Below are 23,576 nucleotides of genomic sequence, written 5' to 3'. Positions count from 1 at the left end.
GACATTTCTCAAGAGAACGAAACATGTTTCATGTTCTTGGATGCCATACAAGTTGAATACTAAGCCAAAATGTGATTATTATTATTATTATTTTTTTACGAAAAATAAGTAATTTTCATTTTTGGAGGAAAATTGTTATAACTCGGGCACTATGGGAGCAATCTACTTTGGATAAGTTTTGTTTTGCAGCTAAAACATCAGAGCATGCAACAGTGTACAATTCAGAACCCTGAACCGAGGAAGGGGGGTTTGGGGGGTGCAACCCCCGAATTTCAATGAAAAAACCATAAAAATCCTGAGTTTGCCCCCTCTTCTCCCGCTATTTGGGAAGAAGGCGCAAACTTTAGTGTTCTTTTCAAAGAATAGACATTTATCAAGGGAATGAAACATGTTTATGTTCTTGGGTGCTATACAAGTTGAATACTAAGCCAAATGTGATTTTTTTTCTTGCGAAAAATAGGTAATTTACATTTTTGGAGGAAAATTGTTACAACTCGGGCACTATGGGAGCAATCTACTTTGGATAAGTTTTGTTTTGCAGCTAAAACACCAGAGCATGCAACCGTGTACAATTCAGAACGCCGAACCGAGGAAGGTGGTGGGTTTGGGGGCGCGGCCACCGAATTTCAATGAAAAAAACCAACAAAAATCCTGAGTTTGCCCCCTCTTCTCCCGCTATTTTGGGGAGAAGGCGTAAACCTTAGTATTCTCTTCAAAGAATGGACGTTTCCAAAGAGATTGAAACTCTGCTCGGAAATGTGGCATGGATATGTTGCGGGGGGGGGGGGGGGGTGAGGTTGGTCATCAATATGAATTTCCCAGGCTTGCTCCAGACCTGCGTCAGAGTTTCCACCCAAACATAAGAGTATGAAGGTACAAAAAGCACATTCATTTCGTAATCAGCACCATAATACCATATGGTATCATCGGGCCAGTATGGCCTTACTCTGATGATACCATATGGTATCATTAAGGGAGTAAAGGTTAAGCCTCTAAATATTACGTGGAAAATGCATTGAATTATCATTTTTTCTTGTTCGTATGGGAGTAGTAAGGGGACTTGTCAACAGATGGAGGGGATAAGAGCAGGTGGCACCATCCGATAGTTGTCGGACGTCGTAGTAAGGCATTTTGTTGGTCAAACTGAAGGAACATGGATACAAATAGGTTCCATTGATACATACGATTTTTGTCGAATATCGCCACCCGACAAAGTATCTCACTATATCATGCGACAGAAATTGCATGGACTGCAACATCCAACAAAAATTGCATGCATAAACAAGAAGAGCTTTAGACTGCAAATATGCTGCTGGAATTTTATTACTCTTTTGGCTCACTTAACCTTATTTAATGTAGCAGTGCTTACGAAGGTTTTCTTTCATCATACTGACGTATTACTGGTTTCGCACAAGTTAACATACGTTTACAATGACATTGCACTATTCTTAGATATCAAGAAGAATCCAACAAAACGGGATATATATTGGATACCATCACGAAAAAGTGAAACATAAATCTGTATTGGTGAAGGTTATAAAAAATAGCAAGTGCGTGCTCCCAACCTCAAATTTACTGCAACACTAGTATTGCAATGAAATTAACGCCACTCTCTGTCCTGTCTGTTTAAACTCGTGAGAGATGGTCATTAATCGCTCACTGAGTAAGGTTAATGTCCAATATTATGAAATAAAATACTAATAATAAATACGTAAATATTTTAATATCATATTTACTCGAATCATTCAATCATAAAAACAAATCACTTTCTTCAAGAATTGTCTTTTCTCTGCCAGCTCTACTAAATTTTCACTTTCCAGGGGTGGCCAGAAAGTAATTTCCGATTAATAGGGACATTGATTTTTCGCAAACGCCAAAACCGTGGAAAATGGTTATTGCTGCGAGGTTATGTTTACGAATGTGCAGTGATGCCGGGACAGATTTTTCGCCCGTTTGAAATATCAAAATAATGCGAATTTGGCATAAAATGTGAATTGATAGTGTTTTGAGCAATTTTTTTAAAGAAATTTCCTAAGAATACGAAAAATTCCATGAAATCCAACATTCATGTCGTTTCTAGGCCATGTTTGTGTACATAGAACATCAAGTTCTCCAACATTTTACCCAAGAGTAAACTATAGAGTTATACGTACATGGAATAATTCCGACAGCCACATTAAATCATGTATTTCCCACGATTTTTTCAACTTCTATTAAAACCATTTGCATCGCAGAGCAAAGTGGCAGGGTTCTAACATGAGATCGAGTGCGTAACTACCGTCACACAGGAGCCACATCTTCGTATTTTTCGCACGAGATATGTTTTGAATTACCAAGCTAAGTGCGCACCATCGGCATTTGTCGAGCGAGTAATAATGGAAGCTCCGTCATTAGGGCGTCTGATTACTATGCAAGAGACCCTGGGTCGAACACCTGCGGGGGAGAACCGGGATGTTTTCCACCTATTCAAACCTCCGGCACCCACCTAGCATCATATGAAGCTGGTACCTTGAGGAAACGTTGAGGGGAAAAAAGTAGCCAGAAGCATGGTGCTGATCACATCACCCCTACCTTCAGCTCTAACTCCACACCCCTACTATACACCTTCATGGAAAAGTGCAGGGGAGCACTTTACTTTTACTTCCTCAAAAATCTGTTCCAACATATCAAACTGTCACGAAAATAAGTAGACCATGTGACCTACAATTTAAAATATAGTTTAAAAAGCACAATGGAGTATTAAGTTTCGGTATATTTGACAGATAAATGTTCTAAAACAAAAAGGCTAATTTTCGGAAACGTAACACTAACAAGTCAAAAAAAGATAATGCCAATTTTTGGTGCCATAATATATCGGTAACTGTTACGTGAGATTGATTGACTTTAATTTTTTGGGTGCGTCGCCACTTATGGTCATTATACACCCTTCAGTATATACGGGGAAAATTCCATTATGTAAAATCCTTACCTTAATATTAAAAAAAGGTGTATGGAAAATAACTTTCCCAAAATAACTTTCAAGATATCAAATTCTCACGAAGAGGCATAAGCCATGTGACTTACAATTTGAAATAGTAGTTTAAAAACACCATGAAGGTATAATTTCAGATATTTGTCAGAAAATGCTCTAAAATGAAAATGTGAATTTTGGGAAAAATAACACCTTATAGTAAAAAATAAAAAAATAACAAAACACATCAATTTGAAAAAAAATATCAAAGTCCCTACCAATTAGGCATAAATAAAACATGAATATCAGTTGTAATTTATTGCATTAGTAACAGTGAGTTCTAACCTAATTTTTGACAATCACCCCCATTGTTTTGGCATTTGTCATAACATGGCACTAAATTTTGTATGCCCATGGTATATGTATCTGACAGCAAAGACTGGAACTATCTCTACCGCAGTGTAGCTGTCAAATCCTTGCCCTGCCAGAAACCTCTTCAGATAAACATAGATGAAAGTCGGTACATTCAAGGCCAGGGCTGTACAGGGAGTGGTCCAAGATCTCTCACCTGAAGTGATGCAAAGGGCCCACGTGTACTCAGCTGTATGGGGTTGTGCACATTCGATTGGCCTTTCATGAATTGTCTGCACCATCGTCTGACCATACTATCACTCACGACGTCCGATCTGCGCACCTCTCACGATTGCTGGTGGCTCTGTGCCAAATTCTGAGCGTGCAATGTAGGCTACATCCCAGTCTGTGGGAGACTTTATGAGAGCTGCAATCTTTAACCTAGAACTGTCCTAAAATGGCTGCATTGCAACTGTACCAGATTACAGTTACATGCCACTTCTTCCTGCCTGCATGTGTGTGTGGCTCTCTGACCACTAGTGCTGCGTATAGGCACCATTGGAGCTTTTTTCAGCATTCCCCTCGTATATGAACTTTCAGAAGCTTTTATTATTAGAGTGTTCCTGTTTTAATGTGTGGTTAGCTAAATCAGGTACCTATACAATGGAATTCTATAAATTCCTTGCGTTAAATTTCTAATACCTACGTACCCTTTTCGTCAGCATTAATGGTATAACTGCATGTTGTCAGTTTCACAGTACTTCACTTGGATATACTGTACTGAAGCAGAAATCCCATTGATAATGTAAGGAAATATGACACTTTATTTTGTTCGATTGAATTGTTTCACTTATATGCAAGAGTAAGTTGTTTGCTTTACAGAGAAGAGAGATGTAGCTTTATGCATTGAAAAATGAGTCCGCACTCATGGTTACAAGCAGAGGGTTCCAAACCTCAGTGGAAATATCAACATATAATACCGAGAATGTATAAGGAGACTGATAAATTACAAATTGTATTTCTTAATCAATCACTCTTCACTCTTATCTCATTTAGTCTTACCTTTAAAAATAATCAAGTATTTTATTTTAAACTTACTGCGTATGACAAAATTCCGTAATCCATCCCTAGCTTGTGAATCGTAATAATTTTCCAAATTCACTATTTTGCAGTTTTAATTCATATCATAGAGAATACAGAAATTAAATCAATTTCATAGGAGATAATATTGGTACTTAACAAAACCATACGTGGATCTGTATGAGTTTATTATTTCCATTTGCAAAAATATCGATTTAGTTTAGTTTGTAATTGTCAGGGAAAAATATAAATTTTGTCCTGGAAAACCTGGAAAAGTCAGGGAATTTCATTTCTGCTTGTTTGTAGCCACCCTGATAATTTCATATTGATCCATCCCTACTTTATTTTACTTTATTCGTAATAAATTATTTATTATTATCCTGTATTTGGATGTCTCCAAGGTAATTGGTTAATTTTAGATTTCAAGGAGGAGGGTGGTTGTCTTTCAGAACTGGTGACCGGCATTAATGCTTCCATTAAGTGACAATTTTTTGTTTGTTTTTGATGATTTTAGTTTTGGATAACAAGGATGTAAGGGAGTCATAATATTTTAGATGTCCAAGGCGGAAGAGATCTGCCAATAGTCATTTATAGAGAAACTCTGGTTTTTACCAGTTGTAGTAACCATAAGGTCCCAACATTGTTCACACAATCAACTTTAGTGTGCACAGTTGTGCATTCGATTTCTTCTATGAGTCTCAAAATTTTCCTTGCTGCCTGAACATCATGAGGACAGTTATGGAGATGAAAGAAATAGTAGTGGATGCCAATTAAGAAAGGCAGGTTTCTGTGGCGGAGTGGTTAGCACAGCGTGCTTATCCGGGTTCATCAGTTTCATCATATCATCAATCATCATGATCTTCGCGATTAACCAAGGGTGGCAGAAAAGCAAAGTGAAATAAACAAACCAATCAATCAATCAGTCCAATTGAGAAGGCCAGATAGCATCAGTGACGGAATTGAACATGCTGACAGCACGTTACTCAATGAAAGCTGCTTGGTTGTCCAAGGACTGTTGCACTTAATTTGGACTTGCCATGTTCAAGACGAGCATGATCATGATCATGCAGATGACTGAAATGTTGAAGATAGAAAGATGATGGCACATAAGTATCTTAATTTTTGTTTCTATTTTTGTTAAATAACAGTCAGTTTTGGCTAATTGTGGTGAAGATGATTAGATAAATTTGATGAAGGCGTAGTCACAAACGACAGCCAAGCCCAGAATGGGAACTTGGGGGCTGAGATCAACAGTAGACCATGTAACATACTCTGCCACTGAGGTGGTTGGTATAAATACTTTACATTTTACTGCTTTATTATGTTACATACTAGCTGATTACCCAGCATTGGCCAGGTATTTATTTATCCCAATCTTCTATTAGACAGGAAAATAATGAGTTCTAACTATAGTTTAAAATGTCATCGTGAATGTCTCCGAAAACTATGGATTCAACACTAATATAGGTAATTTTTTAAATCTTATTTTTCACCCCTCTCACCCCTCCCACCATGCTGATAGGTGATAAACTTGGAGTTGAACGGCACTTGGAGTGTCACTATTCATCTTAGTGACCCAGAAAACTATGGATTCCACACTAATATCGATCGTTTTAGATTATTTTTACATACCACCCCCTTCCCACCCCCACCCTAGGGGTGCCAGGGGTTTCTTACCCCAACAGTATTTCTTTCCAGATTGTAAGTGATACGTGTACCAAGTTTGGTTAAAATTGCTCCAGGCATTCGAGAGTTATGCCGGAACAAACATAACATACATATATACACACACACACATCCATTTTTATATATATAGATTGCTCGTAATGCATCATTTATGAAGAATGTCAGCATAGAATATATATATATATATATATATGCAAGACAGCATCTTGTCACATATGTGAAGTTTTGTGGTACTTATTCCTGTCTATAAAAAATATATTTATCACCTACACTTCCATGTTACATAAGCAAGGAAATGTTTACAGCATAAAAAAATTAACCTTGATATTTAGCAAAGTTTGTTTTAAGTCCACTTTATGTGCAAATTTGCTTATGGGTCATTCCATATGAAATCATTTTTCAGCCTCACATATTTTGATTCATTAGAAATTTAACATACTGGAAGGGCCACCTGAGATACGAACCTATTCAAAGTTACAGATCTGTATCTTCTGTATTTCCAAAATGACAGGTGCGCAAAATGTGCAATTTCAAGTCGATCTTTTTCGCCATCTTGTTAAATTGCAATATTTCGACATTCAGGACACCTATAAAAGTGATTCAGATGCCATTGGAAGTGTCTTGAAGAGCTCTTTCACATGAGATATTACTAGAGCTTGGATTTGTATGTAATTACATATTATATATTCCTTTCTATATACATACCTTGAACAGGAAAATGCCAATGAATTATATAACTAACATGATTTTTTCATAAGTTTTGTTACATATTTTACATATTTGCTAATTTACTTTACATTAAAACAACATATTTTTGTATTTTTTTTTTAGAGCTGAGCTGATACCACCATTTGCCGATACCGATACTTGTATAATTCCAGTACAAAATAACAGGCTAGTTACCGAGTCATACTAACTCGTCACATCACTAGGCACGTATTTAGAAATATGTAATTTGGGAAGCCAATCCAAGCCAAGTGTGTCAGAAATATAATAAGAACATTGTTTCTATTTAATACATTAATATAATTATTTGTAATATAATATGAAAATTAATTAATTAGTACTTAATTTCTCTGATACGTATGAAGTATTGTTGTATGTAACCACAGACTAAGAAATGGATGATAGACAACGTTAATATTATTTTGTTCTTTCTATCTTGACTAAAAAAAATTGTTATTACATAAATAGTAAAAAGACACTATAAAATCAGAGATAAAACAGCAAATATTCATCAAATTTGTGTAAAAACAACAGTCATGGCAAGCAAATTTATGTCAAAGAAGTAAAAAATTGAATATTTATTGAATAACAAAAAGAATGATGGTATGTCTATTTGCTGAAAAGTAAAGTTCCTGATAAATATTTTATGTACATTATTGTAAGTAGTGGTGTACATAAATCTTTAGAGGGGCCTCTTCGATGGTATCGCCGTCGCCTTGTAATCTATAGATCGCTGGTTCGATACTCGGTGGAGGCACATAGTAACTCGGGTCCCACTTTAAAATGTAGGTCAAGTCCCGTTTACCTTATCTTTCTTAGTACTGTTATTCAAAGCCATATATTCCCAATCTAATCTCGGTGGAATGGACGCTCACAAACATCCATGTCCAGGCTGGGATTTGAACCCTGGCGTCGTAGCGCGATATGCTAACTAACCACTGTACCACAGGGGCCAGCTTTCACCGGAAATAAATAGTCATCATTGGCCTATACCGGCAGTCATACGAAAGACGGAAGTGAAGAGGATAAGTATAAGTTGCTGATTCCCCTTCCTGCTTGAACGTAGATAAAACAAAGGTAATTTCGCAGTGACCTTCATCCCTCTTTTCCAAGAACTCTGCAACTAGCTGACCCGACATTAGTGCGGTTGGGGGTTAAAAACATCCACCTATCTTACCACCACGAGCTTCAAGCAAGAATTGGCAACGAATGGTTTATTTCCCACAACCTGAACTAAGCAGTTACATGCCTTCGTAGTCACGTTTGGGTTCGGCTTTCACTTACCCATGCCTTTGATCTTGCCATCTACTTCCCAGGAGGGTGGGGTTTTATCAGTGTTTCTTGGAAAATCTTTGGAACTTCCTGTGCTGGTCTCCCAATCTGTCACAAGGAAGGGTGAATGAACTTTTAAAAGGACAAATGTTGAGACGAGCTGTTGCCTTTGCCTGCTCTTCTAGCCACTGAAAATCTTTGGTATCGGTAAAAGAAAATCAACCAATACTCACCGATGCCGATACCACCAGTATCGGCCTATACCGATACATCGGTATCGGCTCAGCCCTAATTTTTTTTCCTATGTTTTCGATATCTGAAACATGATGAAGAAAATTTATAGCTCGTGTGATGTCATATTTTCTAATCAATGAGATGCATACTGCTTATGGTCACCTAAAATTGACTGCCAAGTCGAAAGACAGCTGAAGAAGAAGAAGAAAGAAAAATATATGGGAACTGTTATTTATCAAATGATGATGGAGTTTTACCCCCCTTTCTGGTCAAATATTTTTGTTTCGCTTGACAGGAAAGCTACTTTTCTGTACATAACGAGTTACACAATATGTTCCCTTGTACAAGAAGTACAAAAGTAGCTATGTATTTTCATTTGATTGTTCTTTCTGTGGATGCTTCTTTTTACAATTTGTTTCGAAAGTTACAAAGAACTCTGTTACATACTTACGTATTTTACAATAATTTGCGAAGTGAAAAGTAATTAATAGTTGACAAAATTGGTTTCTTAAATATGTACACGTTGCTGTGCTTTCTTGAGTTTATAAATTTGATACAAATTTTAATTTGAACAACTTATGCCCTTAAAATTATGTTGAATGTGTTCAAATAAAATAAATATCTAGCAGAATTCTTGAAATTGCTTGGATACTCGATTATTATTAATATTACTTATTCTTTGATACTACATATTTAGCTACATATCCTTTTGATAATACATATTTATGTACATATTTTGTGTTTGATATTACATAATAATCTGGGGTCTTCATATTATATACCCATGTCAGGGCTAAAAAAAATTAAAGCTGGTGTAAATAAATTTTGGTACAGGACTTTTCATTTTTCAATAACATTTATGGCGATCATAGGTTCTAACAAGCGAAATAGGTTATTTTAGGCACTATAGAACCTCGTGAGTTGTTGCATTTTTAATGACGTAACTTGTATTTCTTATTTGCCTGCAAAGAGAAAATAGGTTAGGTGTATTTATGACACAATAGTTCTCAATAACTACAAAATTTCAAAATGTGATGCCAATGGAATATGGAGTTACGTTAGATTTAGGTTAGGTTAGGGTAGGTTAGATAATGCATGATAATATATTTTGATAGATAAATTCATATTCATATATATATATATGAATATATGATTAATATATATAATATATATATATATATAAACAATATTGTTTGAATGAAAGGGTGATTCAAAGTCAGGTTCTATAGGCAACTCCATTAATAGTACAGACTGGAAAGAGGGGAAAAGTTGTTGGAAATATGTGAGTTTTAATCTAAAGTGCTTGAATTTTCAATGTACATGGTGCATCTACTAAGTTTTTAGACTGGCTATGCTGTATCAAGGTAAATGCTGCCATATGGCATTTGCTACATGTATTACGTTGTGTCACAAGTGGTGAGCATGCAGTGAATCAGTGCTTGTGAGATACAGCTTTAAAATTAGTGCAGTGTTTTGTACCTTTGTCATGGATTTGGAATCAGAAGAAAGATTGGCGATTAAGTTTTGTGTAAAACTCTGTAAAACCCCTTCAGAAACCATTGAAATACTGAAAACTCCTTGCGGCAATGAAGCCTTTTGTCATGCCAATGTTTTTGTTTGGCATCCTCAATTCCGTGATGGCCGGGAAGATGTGACAGATGATCCCAAGGAGTTTTGTCCCTCTACTGGTCAAACTAACGATAATGTTGAAAAGGTTCAACAAAAACTGAGTGAAAACCATGGGTAATCACTGAGAATGATTGCTGCTGATGATTGATGATTGCAGCTCTGTATAGAGCCATTTTGGAGATCTTGTTAAAGAGACTGAGGTGAGTAAAATGATAGCTGGTTGAATCCGGTGCTTGGTTCTTGTAGCTCAACAATGTGCCAAGCCACAAGGAAATTGTTGTCCAACAGTTTTTTTCATGGAAACAAGTGACTGTGTTCAACCACCCATCTTATTCACCAGATTTGGCACTAGCCAACTACTTTTTATTCCCCAAATTGACATCCCACCTGAAGGTTCAATGTTTTGGAAATTGAAGAAGCTGTGACAAGGCACCTAAACACAATTCCAAAGGAAGATTTCCACAGGGGTATCCCAACAATTTTACAGCCATGCCACTAAATGTATGGACTTAGGAGGGATGTACATCGAAGAGTAACTAAGGCTTACGCTAAGTCTTACATATTTACACTTTTTGTTAAGCTAGTCTAAAAACTTCGTGGACACACTGTGTAGCATATACTGTTTAGGCTGTATACTGCTACGAGCCTCAATGGTAGCCAAAAATGCTATGTTGCCACATGCTTGGTCTGGAATACTGTATGTCATCGCAATACCATACGGCATGGGTAAAGTAAGAATTGATAATTACAGGCAAAGTAAAACGTGAATGTGTGACATGCGCTCTGGCACATTGTGAAGCACATGCTGTAACCTGATTGTCATTTCTACTTGTTTAGCCTTTTCTAGTGGCCTGTGAAGGGGTGCTGGTTAGTGTCACATGTTAAGGTTTTTTTTTTTGTAATTATCATAATCAATTCTTAATTTACCCAGTACTGTATGGTATTCCAGAGGAAGCTTGATAGAGTTAACTCTTTTAATTCAAACTACGAGGGACACAAAAAAAAGTTCGTATCATCCAAAATTTGAATTAAAGATGGTTTCAAGGGGAATAAACATGTATTCAAATTACCTATTAATTCAGATTATACCAGTTCGAATTAAATAAAGTCCACTATATTTGGAAATGTTATTCTGCCACCCCAAGAATTTAATTTAATCCTGTTTATAGAGTAGTCACCCTGCATTGAACATATTTTGCATGAAATACTCAGCAAATAAATTGTTTATCATTGTTATTGTATTTTTTGGGTTAATTGTTGCTTGTTGTGTGTGTTAGATTGTTGGGGAGATCACCTCTCTTCTGCCATCCTACAGCCAGGAGTGTCTCACAACCGGAAAGAGGAATGTGAGATTGCTACCAGAAAGATTTGGGAGTAAGTTTGATGTTCTGGATTGCTCGCAGAATAGCACCAGAGAGTTGGAGTCTCTTCGGAAGTTAAAAACTGCAGAGAATGATGAGGACGATGCTGACGAAGGTTCCAATGTGTCGAGCTCATCTGTGATATCAAGCAGTGTCAAGGTAGGTATTATTCGCTATACTGTGCCTCCTAGATGGCACAGTGGTAGCGTCCTCGCCTTGTAATCAAGGGGTCCCGGGTTCACTACCCAGTGGAGGTACATAGTGGTTCGGATCCCACTTTAAACTAGGTCCAGTCCCGATTAGCCTTTCTGTGCATAAAGTTGACTTAAAACAACAAATTATTCGCTATACTACCTAAAAGTCTTCAAAATTTCAGTGCACTTATCTAAAATTTGCACAAATATTCTCTTACAACAATATTAATTTCTAATTGTTATAAAGTGAATAAGTTTTTCCAGTGTTTGGAAGTAAATAGTTACTTAAAGTACAGTTACAAGTAACAGTTACTTACATCGAGGAATTCTATCTGTAAATAGCTACTTTTTAAAAGCAAGTAACTGTAACTGAGTTCTTCCTTGCAATAGATGTAAATTTATCAACAGTTACTTTATGACACTTAAATTGCTAACTTGAAAATTTAATATAGGGAAGAGCTAAATTTGGCAACTCTGTTTCCAACTATGTGTCTCTTCTGGATGCTAGGATGAAAGGATTTTATTACTATTGCCTAAGGCAAGGAAGCTAGCCTTTATTGCATGCTAAATTTAGAACGTCAATGCTTTATTGAATTTCAGTGTTTTGGGTGGATTAGTGCATTCATTTGGAACATGGTAGTGATGCTGGAAAAATATAATTTTTCAATAAGAGAAAGTCTTTAAGGTTCATGCATATATAGAGACAGTAAAATAAAATGAATGACCATTCAAGCAAAAATGGACTCCTATTTTTCTGTAATCTTTCTTTTTATATGTTGTCATCAGTGACGGTGCCAGGGAAAGTAACTGGGTGGGGGGAGGGGGAAGGGCAGAAGGGGGGCGACAAATATTGTTGGGGGCAGTCACATTAAAATGCCCATAAACACTACAAATATATATTATATATAAATACATAATTATTATTATTGTTATTATATTCATGTACGGTGCTTTGTGTTTGTCCTTTATTTAGAGTGGACGTTTACTGTCTAAATTTACTTCTTCATTATGAGTATATCTCCATATGACTCACTGTAATAAAGGCATTAATTATGTTTTTCTTATTCGTGGGAACTGCCACAAGTTACGTTGTTTCTAGTGGCCTATTTCAGTATTGGAAGACATTTATAATTTTATAATTCGTCGTCTTTCTCGATATGAAACTACTGATATAAATATTTAAGTTTAAGATAATAATATAAATGATGAAAAAAAATGTTTCAAAGAATTTAATTTTCTTGCAAAATAAACATAACATTGGAAGAAATTAATATTCTTAAGTATTAGGAAACAACGAAAGTCACTTAGTGAAGTGTAATTGTCCTGTAGGAGAATTCTGCTACATGTGCTTTGGGGAACACATTGCCCACCTTTGGTACGTCCAGGTCTTGACATTTCTTCTGAATAACAAGGACAGCCAAATGAGGCAACTGGCATCCAGCATCCTGTTTCGAGCAAAGCTTTTCTAAGGTTTCAAAGATGAAAAGTTTTTTCACGCTGCATTGGAAACTGGGATTGTTACAGAGAATACAACCAGAGTGTGAACCTTGTGAAATGCCAATTTATACTTTCCTAGGATTTCGAAGAAATCCATTAAGGGGAGTACTTTTGTTCCATCTTCGTAACGCTGAAGAGTTTTGGGCAAAATCTGCGTTTCACCTTTCAGGGAAATCTTATCACAGGAATAAAAATCTTAAAAAGGTTACAGTTATCTCATAATTCAAGAAATGTTCTGACCCTGGTGCACCTTTCACTCTACCACTTCAAAGTATGTTTGTGCTACACAATTACAGGCATCTGTGGATATCTTTGAAATAAGTTCTTTGATTTTGATATCTGCAATGAGCGAACCTGGATCTAATGATTGAACAGTGGCAAATCCTAAAAAGCGTTATTTTACCTGCCTGCGATACAAATATCTGCCCTGTTCCTTTCTCGCTATGTCTTTTGTTTTATCTGACATCAGTGCAAATACTGTCGCCTCTTCCACTTCCTGGCTTATTTTGCTGAGAATAAGTGTGGACATTATGCAGATCTATTTGTTTTGAATCTAATTTTGAATGTAATTGGAATTTTAAGATTCAAGTTCAATACATTTCTGAACAATATCACCTCATTTTGAAATTAACTTCAAGACTATCGAAGAAATTCCCTTTGTTAAGGTTTGCATCAGACTCATCATCTCAAAAATCAAGTCCCTTAATAGTAAGAAACCGCGATGCATCCACAACTGACATGTAGTGTCTGTTTTCTTGGATAACCTTAGGTCCCAGGTTAGTTACCTGGTGGAGGCACTTTAAACTGAAGGTGCAGTCCCGATTACCCTTACACCAAATCAACCAACCAACCAAATCTTGAATCTTGTCACTAACGACCCACGATTAGAATAATTTGCTCGTACTACAGATGATGTTTTGTGGTACTTAGAATGTTCATGATGTTTTAAAACCATCTACATCTACATTCTTAAAACTGGTTAAAACTTAGGTTAATCACAACGATTACAGGACATAAATGAATGAGAAATCACCTATGCCCTGGTCGGCGCTCGAATCTTTGAACGAAAGTCACACACACATACAGATGGGGGACAAAATAATACGAACACCTGTGAAATTAGAGAAAACCTTTATTAATATGGGGCTGTGACTGAAGTACACTTTGTATGCGACGTGGGATGGATGCATAAAGGTTATGCACAATGTTTAAGGGAATATGGAGCCATTCTTCCTCCATAGCAGTCTCCAGTTCCGAAAGTGTGGCTGGAGGAGGACTTCGAGCACGCAGTTTGGACTCCAAATATCCCCACAAATTGTTCAATAATGTTCAAGTCGGGAGACTGTGGGGGCCATTCAGGATGTCCTACTTAATCGTCATGTTCTTCGAACCATGTTTGGACAGACCCAGAAGTGTGGATGGGAGCGTTGTCGTCTTGAAAAAGTGGCCGCTCCCCAGAAAATAAAGTCTGGACAAAAGGATGGAGATGATCCCCGAAAATGCTCCCATAGTGATTGGCGTTGATCTTCCCATGCAGAAAAACAAGTAGTTCTACACCGTGTCAAGATATCGCACCCCATATCATAATGGACCCACCTCCATGCTTCACAGTCGGCAAGAGGCAGTAAGGATGAAACGCATCTTGGGGCGTTCTCCGCACATAAACGTGCCCGGTGAGTTGAAATAACGTGAATGTTGATTCATCAGACCAGATTACTTGTTGCCACTGCTGTGGAGACCAACTTGTGTGAGCTCTGTACCATTGGCGTCGCTTGACAGCATTACGTGATGCAACAACGGCTTACGAATTGCCACTCTGCCATGAATGTTTGCAGCATGGAGTTCCCTTTTGACAGTTTTTGGTTGAAATTGGGTCCTGGAGATGCCTGTTTATTTCAGATGTTATCTCGGATAATGATTGCTTGTGCTTTCGGGCAACTATGCGCTTCAACACTCTCCTATCCCGAGCAGCAAGCTTTGTCTTTCGTCCACTGTTGTGCCTTGAAGACGCCATCTTACCTTGTGTTGTGTACGCTGTCATAACGGCTGATACTGTGCTCCTTGCACACCCTACAAGGTTTGTGGTTTCCGTCACCGTGGCTCCAACTGAACGTGCTCCAACAATCATGCCTCTTTGGAACTCTTGTCATGTCTGACATTGCAGCGTCTCTTGAGAGCGAACGATAGACGAATGCACCACCAATGACTGCCGTTGACAGACTAATACCTTCCCCTTCATGGCCACTAGGTGGCAGACTTCAGTACCAGGTGGTACTGCTGTACTGCCGGTGTCAAATGTGGCATACTTTTTCACAGGTGTTCGTATTATTTTGTCCCCCATCTGTATGTATATACTAAAACAAATTAATATTTGTTAGTCAAGTTGGTGTGGCCGCGGTGGCTCAGTTGGTAACACGTCTGTCTACCATGCTCAAGGTCCCGGGTTCGATCCCCGGCCGGTTCTAATCCGGGAACTTTTCTAACGTTGGAAGCGGCCCCGGTGCCCACCCAGCGTCGAATGACATGGGTACCTGGGGAAAACCCTGGGGGGGGGGGGGGTGTGATCACATCTCCCCCACTCACGACCGGATCAAGAAAGTGTGGGGCTTTAACCCCACACCCCCTATACGCCTTCATGGTGTGGTGCTAAGCACAGGGGAGCACTTCACCTTTTTTTTTTAGTCAAGTTTGTATTATAAGCAGGAAAAGTGATATCATGGAGAATACACCACTTAGAAACGGTGAAAATCGTCATATTCTTATAAATGAACTCTCTTATTATTCGTTATTCAATTAACTTCAGTTGTTCATAAAACAGATGCACCATAGGCCATTGTAAAATATATTTACAATAGTATGTACTGGGTATTGAGTACTTTGAACAAAATGTGCTGATTCTGGAAAACTCGGGAAAATCTCAGGGAAAATGCAGTTAATGTTTACGTGTGAACCCTGTACTTAGCATGTCCCGCACCGTGGTCATGTGGTCTAAGGTGTCATGCTTTGGGCTCCGGTTACGGGACGTGCAGGTTCAAGTCTCCTGGGGGAAGCGTAACAACTTTTCTCTGAATATTTTGACCTGTGCATGGGACTGGAAATTGGAGAGCTACGAATGAGTAGCGTAACCCAGTCACGGAAACCTACAACAAGGACTGGGGGTTCGTCATGCTGACCACACGTCTCACCGTAAATTATTGGATGATTTCTCCATTCGGTGGGTGGGAGTAAGGCCAGCAGTCGGTAGGCCCTGGCCCTTACGGGCTGTTGCACCACGGGTTTAAGAACATCCTTAGCATTCCAAACACCTGTTGATTTTTGGAGAAGAGACGCAAATGTCTTCAAATATGGAGCAGGAAACAACAAGAATTTGTCAAGGTCAGAACCTTTCATTGTTAAAGTATTGACATTGTTCATAATCATTGCTGATTTATTCACTACTTGATTGGAAAATTGAAATAACATTTGTGTTTGCTCGTTCTTTACTTGTTTATTTTGTTATTTATTGTTTCATAGCCTGAGCATGAACACAAGGCCAGCACTAATAACAGTTCTCCCATCAAGTCAAAGTGCAAGAGTGCAATGGAAGAGGAGGAGATTGAAGTCCCTAGGAGCAATGGTATGTCTTTACTTTTCATGTTTGTTAGATATTTATTATTGTATAGTATATTATTGTATTGAGGGATCCTAATTTTTTCAAGATTTTACATTTTCCTTGCATTATACATTAGAGTTGGAAGTGCTTGGAAAAAACCAGCTTTTTGGGGAAAAAAAACAGATTTTTTTCCCGCACCTTTTTTTGGTTGGGCTTTTTTCAGCTTTTTTCACAAAAGTGTCTCAAATCAATGAAAATATAGGAGTTCGCAGTATTTTTCCTGTTCCATGCTTTTCGTTTATCTCTTTACTGTAAAATAGACATTCATTCCTAAATATAAAATACAATTTACAATATGAAATTCATAACTAGACATAAACAATGTTTTCAAGAAAACTGGCTTTTTTTTAAATGGGCAGTTCTTTCCGAGTGTTATCTTCATATTTCGGTAGGCTTATTAAATATATCTATGTAGTAGAAACATATTTACATAACTAGAGTAGTTTTGTATGTGTTTCTAATGGAACCTAATAGCATGATATGATTTTCAATGTTTGAATTCGTTATACGAACACATACAGGAAGCAAAGAAGAAAATACTGCTCTACCTTTTGAAAATCTAGTATCAAATCTCTTTACATTAAATTTTGTGTTCAGTAAAATATATTTGTATTCTGGCTTTCCAGTACATCATGTATAATTTGGTTAAATGGCTGCTAAACCTTGGCACGGAGCAACTAGTGATGTATTTTGGCTGTTTGTTGCAGTGGTTCTCAACCTTTGTGAGACCACAGGCCAGTAAATTTATTTCTTACAAGTCAATGCCCTGATCCCAACAGTTTCGCTCATAAATACATTTCTGATCTTTAAAGTTTATATGGAAATTAATATGCAACCTTAATTAATATTAATATATCAACTATGATATAATCATAGTTCACTTATGTATAGACTTGCTGTCAAATATAAAAATAGATTTAAATTAGTCGTCAACCCCTGGGTGCAATGGACCTTTTGCAGATCGGCGTGAAAAGCACTGGCACTAAAACTGAAGCAGAAGCAAATAAGACTGGCTGGAAATGGGGGAAAAAGTATATATTTAAGAAATCTGGACTGGAGCTACAGTTTGAAATGAGATCTGAAGCATTCTGCCTCCACTGAGGGAACCTCAGACACCTTCTTATTACAAGGCAAAAGTATTACTTTATGCCACTCCAGAGGCCCATTCATGATTATGAAAGGAACCTTCTATCAAAATGCCAGCATTTTTCCCGACAATACTTGCAATTTGTTTTCTGTAATTTACAGGCTAAATTAAATCTTAATCTCTGATGAAGTAACGAACAATCTTGTTAAGTATAGAGAACATTCAGACTGAAGCAACATATTGCAGGGGGGGTGTAACATTGAAGTGGCAAGGGACATGGACCCCTTCAGTCTATAATCAAGCATTCACCACTCATGCACAAACAGAACCGAGGCGACACAATGTGTGCCACTGAAGGAGCTTTCAGACTGAAGTCACAGATGAGAAGTGACACAGTCTCTTTCAGTATAGAGCAAAGTATTCACCGTGCATGCAAGGGCAACAGACCGAAGCGGCACGATGCACGCCATTGAGAAAACAGTATAGTCCGAGCAGCATGCAAGTGACATGCTTAGCTTCTTGTCGCACTTCAGTTCAAAGGGTTGAATGGATTTCTGAGGGTCTGCTTCATGTCACTTGTTGATTCAGTCTGAATGTTCCGTGGGAAAACTGTACAGACCAAGTGACAAGCGACACTTGCAGCTTATGTTGCTTCATTTCAAAAGATTGCATTTACTTCTAAGGGTTGTTTTCCAAGAGCCACGTGTCACTTCCGTCTGAAAGCTCCATTAAACAGGATATATACACACATTCACATAATATGTATACTTCTGCATATGTGTTGTAAACAGTAAAAAATTTTAATTGTCCCGAAACATCGAATACCTATTTTGATATTAACATTTGTTTCACATTTTATGACAACATTTTAATTGAGACACAAACATGAAAGAACTTGTTTTAAGTTAGACCATTTCATGGATCAGATGTGCTCATCATGACTACATGTTTAGTTTTAACCCTACCTTGCCCGTGCCGTACAAGAAACTTGCATACAAGGGTGCAGATAACAGCCCCACACTTTTTTCTTTATCATTAAAATTCAAGAAACCATTTTATTAGTGAATCACTGCTTCCTTTTCTGATTATATATGTGCAGTTATTTATTAATTATAATAATTACAAAAATTACTATCATGAACAAAAAATAATAACCAATCATTGCATGAGTGTCTCGCATATATTTTATCATTCACTAAAACTCACAAAAATCATAATATTTTATTATTAATGCTTTTTGTTTGTGGAGGTGCAGTTGTTATTAAATATAATAATTACAATAATTACTAATCAATTGTACATTGTCACCGGCATGAGTGTCTCAAGTGAGACGCATTCAAAGATGGTGCCTGATATACCCACCAAATGCAATTGCCTCCTAATTACATTAGATGTATGTTTTTATGAACAAAAGTAATACAGAAATATTGGGAACACCCTAAGGAATAATGTAATTTGTTTTCAAACAGTTGAAAAATCTAAGAAATAGAGGTGGTGATCCTGCAAGCCCCCTCCCCCTCCCCCCTTGGTAAGATAGGGTTAAAATTGTATCTGAACCACTATGCAACATGTGTCCACTGAGATTGGCCAATATCTGTCTCTACATCATGCTGCTACATCATGTAATTTTTTTTCAGCTAATTGTAATATATATCATTACAAACCTGTAAACTCATAACAGTAACTTCAAGTGAAATAGGTTAGCTGTAATTGGTAAAAAGCCAAAAACTCGGTTTTTCTTTTTAAAAAAGCTACTTTTTATCGGGGAAAAGAACCTTCCATTCAAAAATGCCAGCTTTTTAGCAACTATACTAAAATATTAGAATTATTTCCTCGATTTTACATTTTCCTACATTGCAAGCTCTCTAGCCAATAATTATGATGAATGTATTAATCAAGGGGTTACACTGTACTTACCAAGAATTCCTTCAGTTCTAGAATTGTTTTGGAATTATTCACAAGAATTATATGCAAATTTTCTATGAACCTGAAAAGTTAGCAATACTGAGGAAGTATTTGAAAGAGCACACATTAAACATTTTCAGAATATATTTATGATACAGGACTAGTCAAAAAAAAATTGAATGATTTTACGCAAGACTACAACTTGTATACACATTTGAAGGGTACACACGTCTACTGTTGGTGAAAATCTAGATTTTAATACTATGCTATTATAGGGATGGAGTACTATATTCCAACATGCCTAATTCTTGAGAAAACATTCACAGTCCCAAAGCAATCAGCATAAAAAATACATACAGTGGAATAACAATCAAAGTCCACAGTGTGATGGAAACAAAATCCAAATGTACTTTAAGAAATTAATCAAATCAGTTGAATAGGAAAGTGTTTACAAGCCCTCTAGTTTTTTCATTGTTAGAGCATAAGGTTTTTATTTGTAGTGACACCATTGTTTCTGAAAGTTAGTACTGTTGAGACAAGGGAACAGGGAAGAGGATTGTAAGTTTTAATGTGATAATGAATTATTGTAATGATTTTAGTTACACTTCATCAAAGTAGATAAGAAAGTCAAAACATGATAGAATTACAGATGCCAGGAAACTCATTAAGGCAACGAGTCATGTGCCAGGTGATGACTGCAAGTGTAGGAAACAGCATTTCAAGAAACTTGTGAAACAGGAGCATGATGTCGTAATCTGCGATTTTAATTAACTTGGTGACAAAGATAAACAAAGTGCTTACATGTTGAGATCATGGACTTCATTCTCAGTAAGAAATACAGGAAGACATGCCCCCTAAAGATACATAATGATACATAAATAATAACCCGTGGAACAAAAGCCCCGTTAGGGCCAGGGCCTACTTGGCTGCTGGCCTCACTCCCTCCTGCCGAGGTGGGAGATCATTCAACCAGTTACAGGGTGACATGTGGTCAGCGTGACGAACCCCCAGTCATTGTTCTAAGTTTCCCATGACCGGATTACACTACTCATTCGTAACTCCCCAATTTCCTCACGATGGTGGGTGGCCACGAGCCCCATACACAGCCTGAAATCTCAGGAGAAAAAGTTGTTACGCTTCCCCCCAGGAGAGACTAACCTGCACATGTCCCGTAGCCGGAGCCCAAAGCATGACACCTTAAACCACATGGCCATGGTGTAGGACCTTTAATGATATTTGTTTTGAAGGAAAACTGTGTATCTTTAAAATTGACAAAAAATCATTTTAGATAAACACAATTTGAATAATGAGTTTTTAGTGTAACATATTTTTCCGTAAATCTGTAAATGAAATGTAATCTAAGAAAATGATGCAACAATAAGAAAATTAAAAGGTATTTATTTATTCTCTTTACAGGATTGGAGCCAACAAATGTTAAATATTTTGAGAACCTCCAGTATGAAGAAAGAAATATTTACTACACAGAACCTCTGTTAATGAAGAAGCAACAGGTTCCAAAATCAAGGCTATTTTCTGTAAGTTAACAGTTTATTTTAATGAATTAGGTGATGCTTTAATTTATTTAAGAAGCTTTTAATATGATAAAAGTATGCACCAATGAAACAGTAAAATTCGTGTGGGTATTAATGTGTCTGACAAATTTACATTTCATGATGGATTAAAACAACTAGATGCATTATCTCCATTGCTCTTTAATTTTGCCTTAGAATATGCTGTTAGGAAGGTAAACGAAACTCACGAAGGACTAAAATTAAACGATGTGACTCAGTTGTTAGCATATGCAGATGATGTAGACTTATTAGGGGATGATGTGAATACAATTAAGAATAATGCTAAAATATTTTTCAAAACAGCTAAAGAGAGAGGTTTGGAAGTTAGCAAAGAGAAAACTAAATATATGCTTACAGGCTGAAACCAAGTGTTAGGTAATAATCAAAATCTAATTATTGATAACAACTCGTTTGAACCAGTTTCCAAATTCAAATATTTAGGAGTAATACTAACAAATGAAAATGATATTAAAGAGGAAACAAAAAGCAGGCTTAATTCAGAAAATGCATGTTACTTTTCTCTTCATAAACTTTTGTCTTCTCGTTTAATATCTAAGAAACTAAAAGTTAAAATATACAAAACAGTAAATTTGCCTGTAGTATTATATGGATGGGAAACTTGGTCCGTTACATTGAAAGAGGAACATATATTGAGAGTATTTGAAAATAAGATCCTTAGGAAAATATTAGGACCTAAAAGGGATGAGGAGACAGGTGAGTGGAGAAGGTTACATGATTTAGAACTACATAATTTGTATTCATGTCCAGATATTATTAGAATAATTAAATCAAGAAGACTTAGGTGGGCAGGCCATGTGGCACGAATGGGAGAGGAAAGAAGAGTTTACAGGATTCTTGTTGGGAAACCTGATGGTAAGAGACTGTAGGAAGGCTAAGACGAAGATGGAGGGACAACGTTGAGATGGACCTAAAGGAAATCTGTAGGGAAGGAAAAGAGTATATAGATCTTGCTCAGGATAGGGACAGATGGAAGGCCTGTGTTGCTGCAGCCATGAACCTTCGGGTTTAAGAAGGCTAGAGAGAGAGTTAGTTTGTTAGTTCGAATTAGGTGACGAATATCATTATTATTATTATGTATACAGTGGAACCCTGAATGTACATTCCTGCATTTTACATTTTTCTACTTCATATGTTCAGTCATCCAGGTCCCAGAAAAATAATATGTAAAATAGTATGGCATTTATGTTGATTTTACATTTGCTGTAACTCCCATATTTCCCAAGCTATACTAGTATTGTAAAATTTGGCAGAAGACTGTTGTTTGACCTTGGAACTTTTCTCAATTTACCTTCTACCAGTTTTTGAATCATTTTCGTTCACAAACCAATCTTGGGTTTTTCATGGGACAAGAAAACACTGGGATGTTGTGTACCACCATATCAGGAAGAGAAAGACAATGGCAATCTTATGAACCCAAGTGGACAGTAGTCATTTGTTCCCTCTTGTTGCTTCCCCTTTGCTCATGCCTATGGCCTCATATTTTTGTTGAATAGAAGATCAAGCTTTCAGTACAAAAATCGGGTACATTTAGGGATCAAAAGCAGTGTATAAAATGGCATTTCAGTGTTAAAATGGTGAACAAGACCCTACAATTGATTTTAAAATTACCCTTAGTACACAAAATAAGCATTTTCCTTCTAACAGCACAGTTATCAGAGAATTAAATGCATTCCTGTGTCCAGGAGCCCATTTTTGCTTCTCAAATATTACAGATGAATTAAATCAGTTTCCGTGAATTGCATACCTTGCAGGATAATTCAGACTTCAGAAAGTGTCTGGTCTGTAAATAAACTTTAATGTCAAGAGTTTTGCAGTTTTTATTTTGCAGTTCATTTTGCATCATGGTAGGAAAATCCACCTCGCACCTTTCAGAAATGCAAAAAATAAACATTACAGCATGTTACTTCACATTTCGTGTGTTTGTCAAGAACAAAATATGCATGATTTCACTCATGCCCATGTGACCCTGTGTTGCCACATGGCATCTTTAGTAATAATAATTAAAAAGAAAAACATTATAAAAGTGAAATGGTTGTTTTTCATGATCTTTCACTTTGAATAAGAGAGTTTTGAGAAATCAAGATAAGCAGCACCATTCATGTAGAATTCGAGCATGCACCCCTCCTGACTCATGGGAGGCATATCAGCAGTATTTATCGGGCAAGAAATAATAGAACATAACTTCCTGACCACTGTAAATCCATAACATAATTTTGATCTCACTTTCTTATACTATAGAATAAATAAGGTGGTTGCAAGCTTTGGGATGCTAAACACAGTGGAAGTGGGGGGGGGGGGGCATGAGTTGTTGACTCATTGTATACACAAGACCATATTCTCCTCTTCGTCCACATAGCAAC

At 36.9% G+C, this 23,576-nt stretch overlaps 1 protein-coding gene across 1 annotated transcript in view; it reads left to right on the top strand.

Annotated features, from left to right (window-relative positions):
* The window catches only part of LOC145988904 (activating signal cointegrator 1 complex subunit 3-like), a 209,003-nt gene that overhangs the window by 51,014 nt on the left and 134,413 nt on the right, over nucleotides 1-23,576 (top strand). The window contains exons 5-7 of the mRNA XM_083124197.1: nucleotides 11,206-11,448; nucleotides 16,494-16,596; nucleotides 21,041-21,159. Of these exons, the coding sequence (XP_082980323.1) occupies nucleotides 11,206-11,448; nucleotides 16,494-16,596; nucleotides 21,041-21,159 (465 nt within the window). The remainder of the gene's footprint in view (nucleotides 1-11,205; nucleotides 11,449-16,493; nucleotides 16,597-21,040; nucleotides 21,160-23,576) is intronic.

This window comes from Lepisma saccharinum, chromosome 6 (assembly GCF_977018435.1).
Source record: "Lepisma saccharinum chromosome 6, izLepSacc3.1, whole genome shotgun sequence".
In the NCBI taxonomy this organism is placed as follows: Eukaryota; Metazoa; Arthropoda; class Insecta; order Zygentoma; family Lepismatidae; genus Lepisma; species Lepisma saccharinum.
Note: the sequence above shows the minus strand (reverse complement) of the source record. Positions and strands in the feature narration are given on the sequence as shown.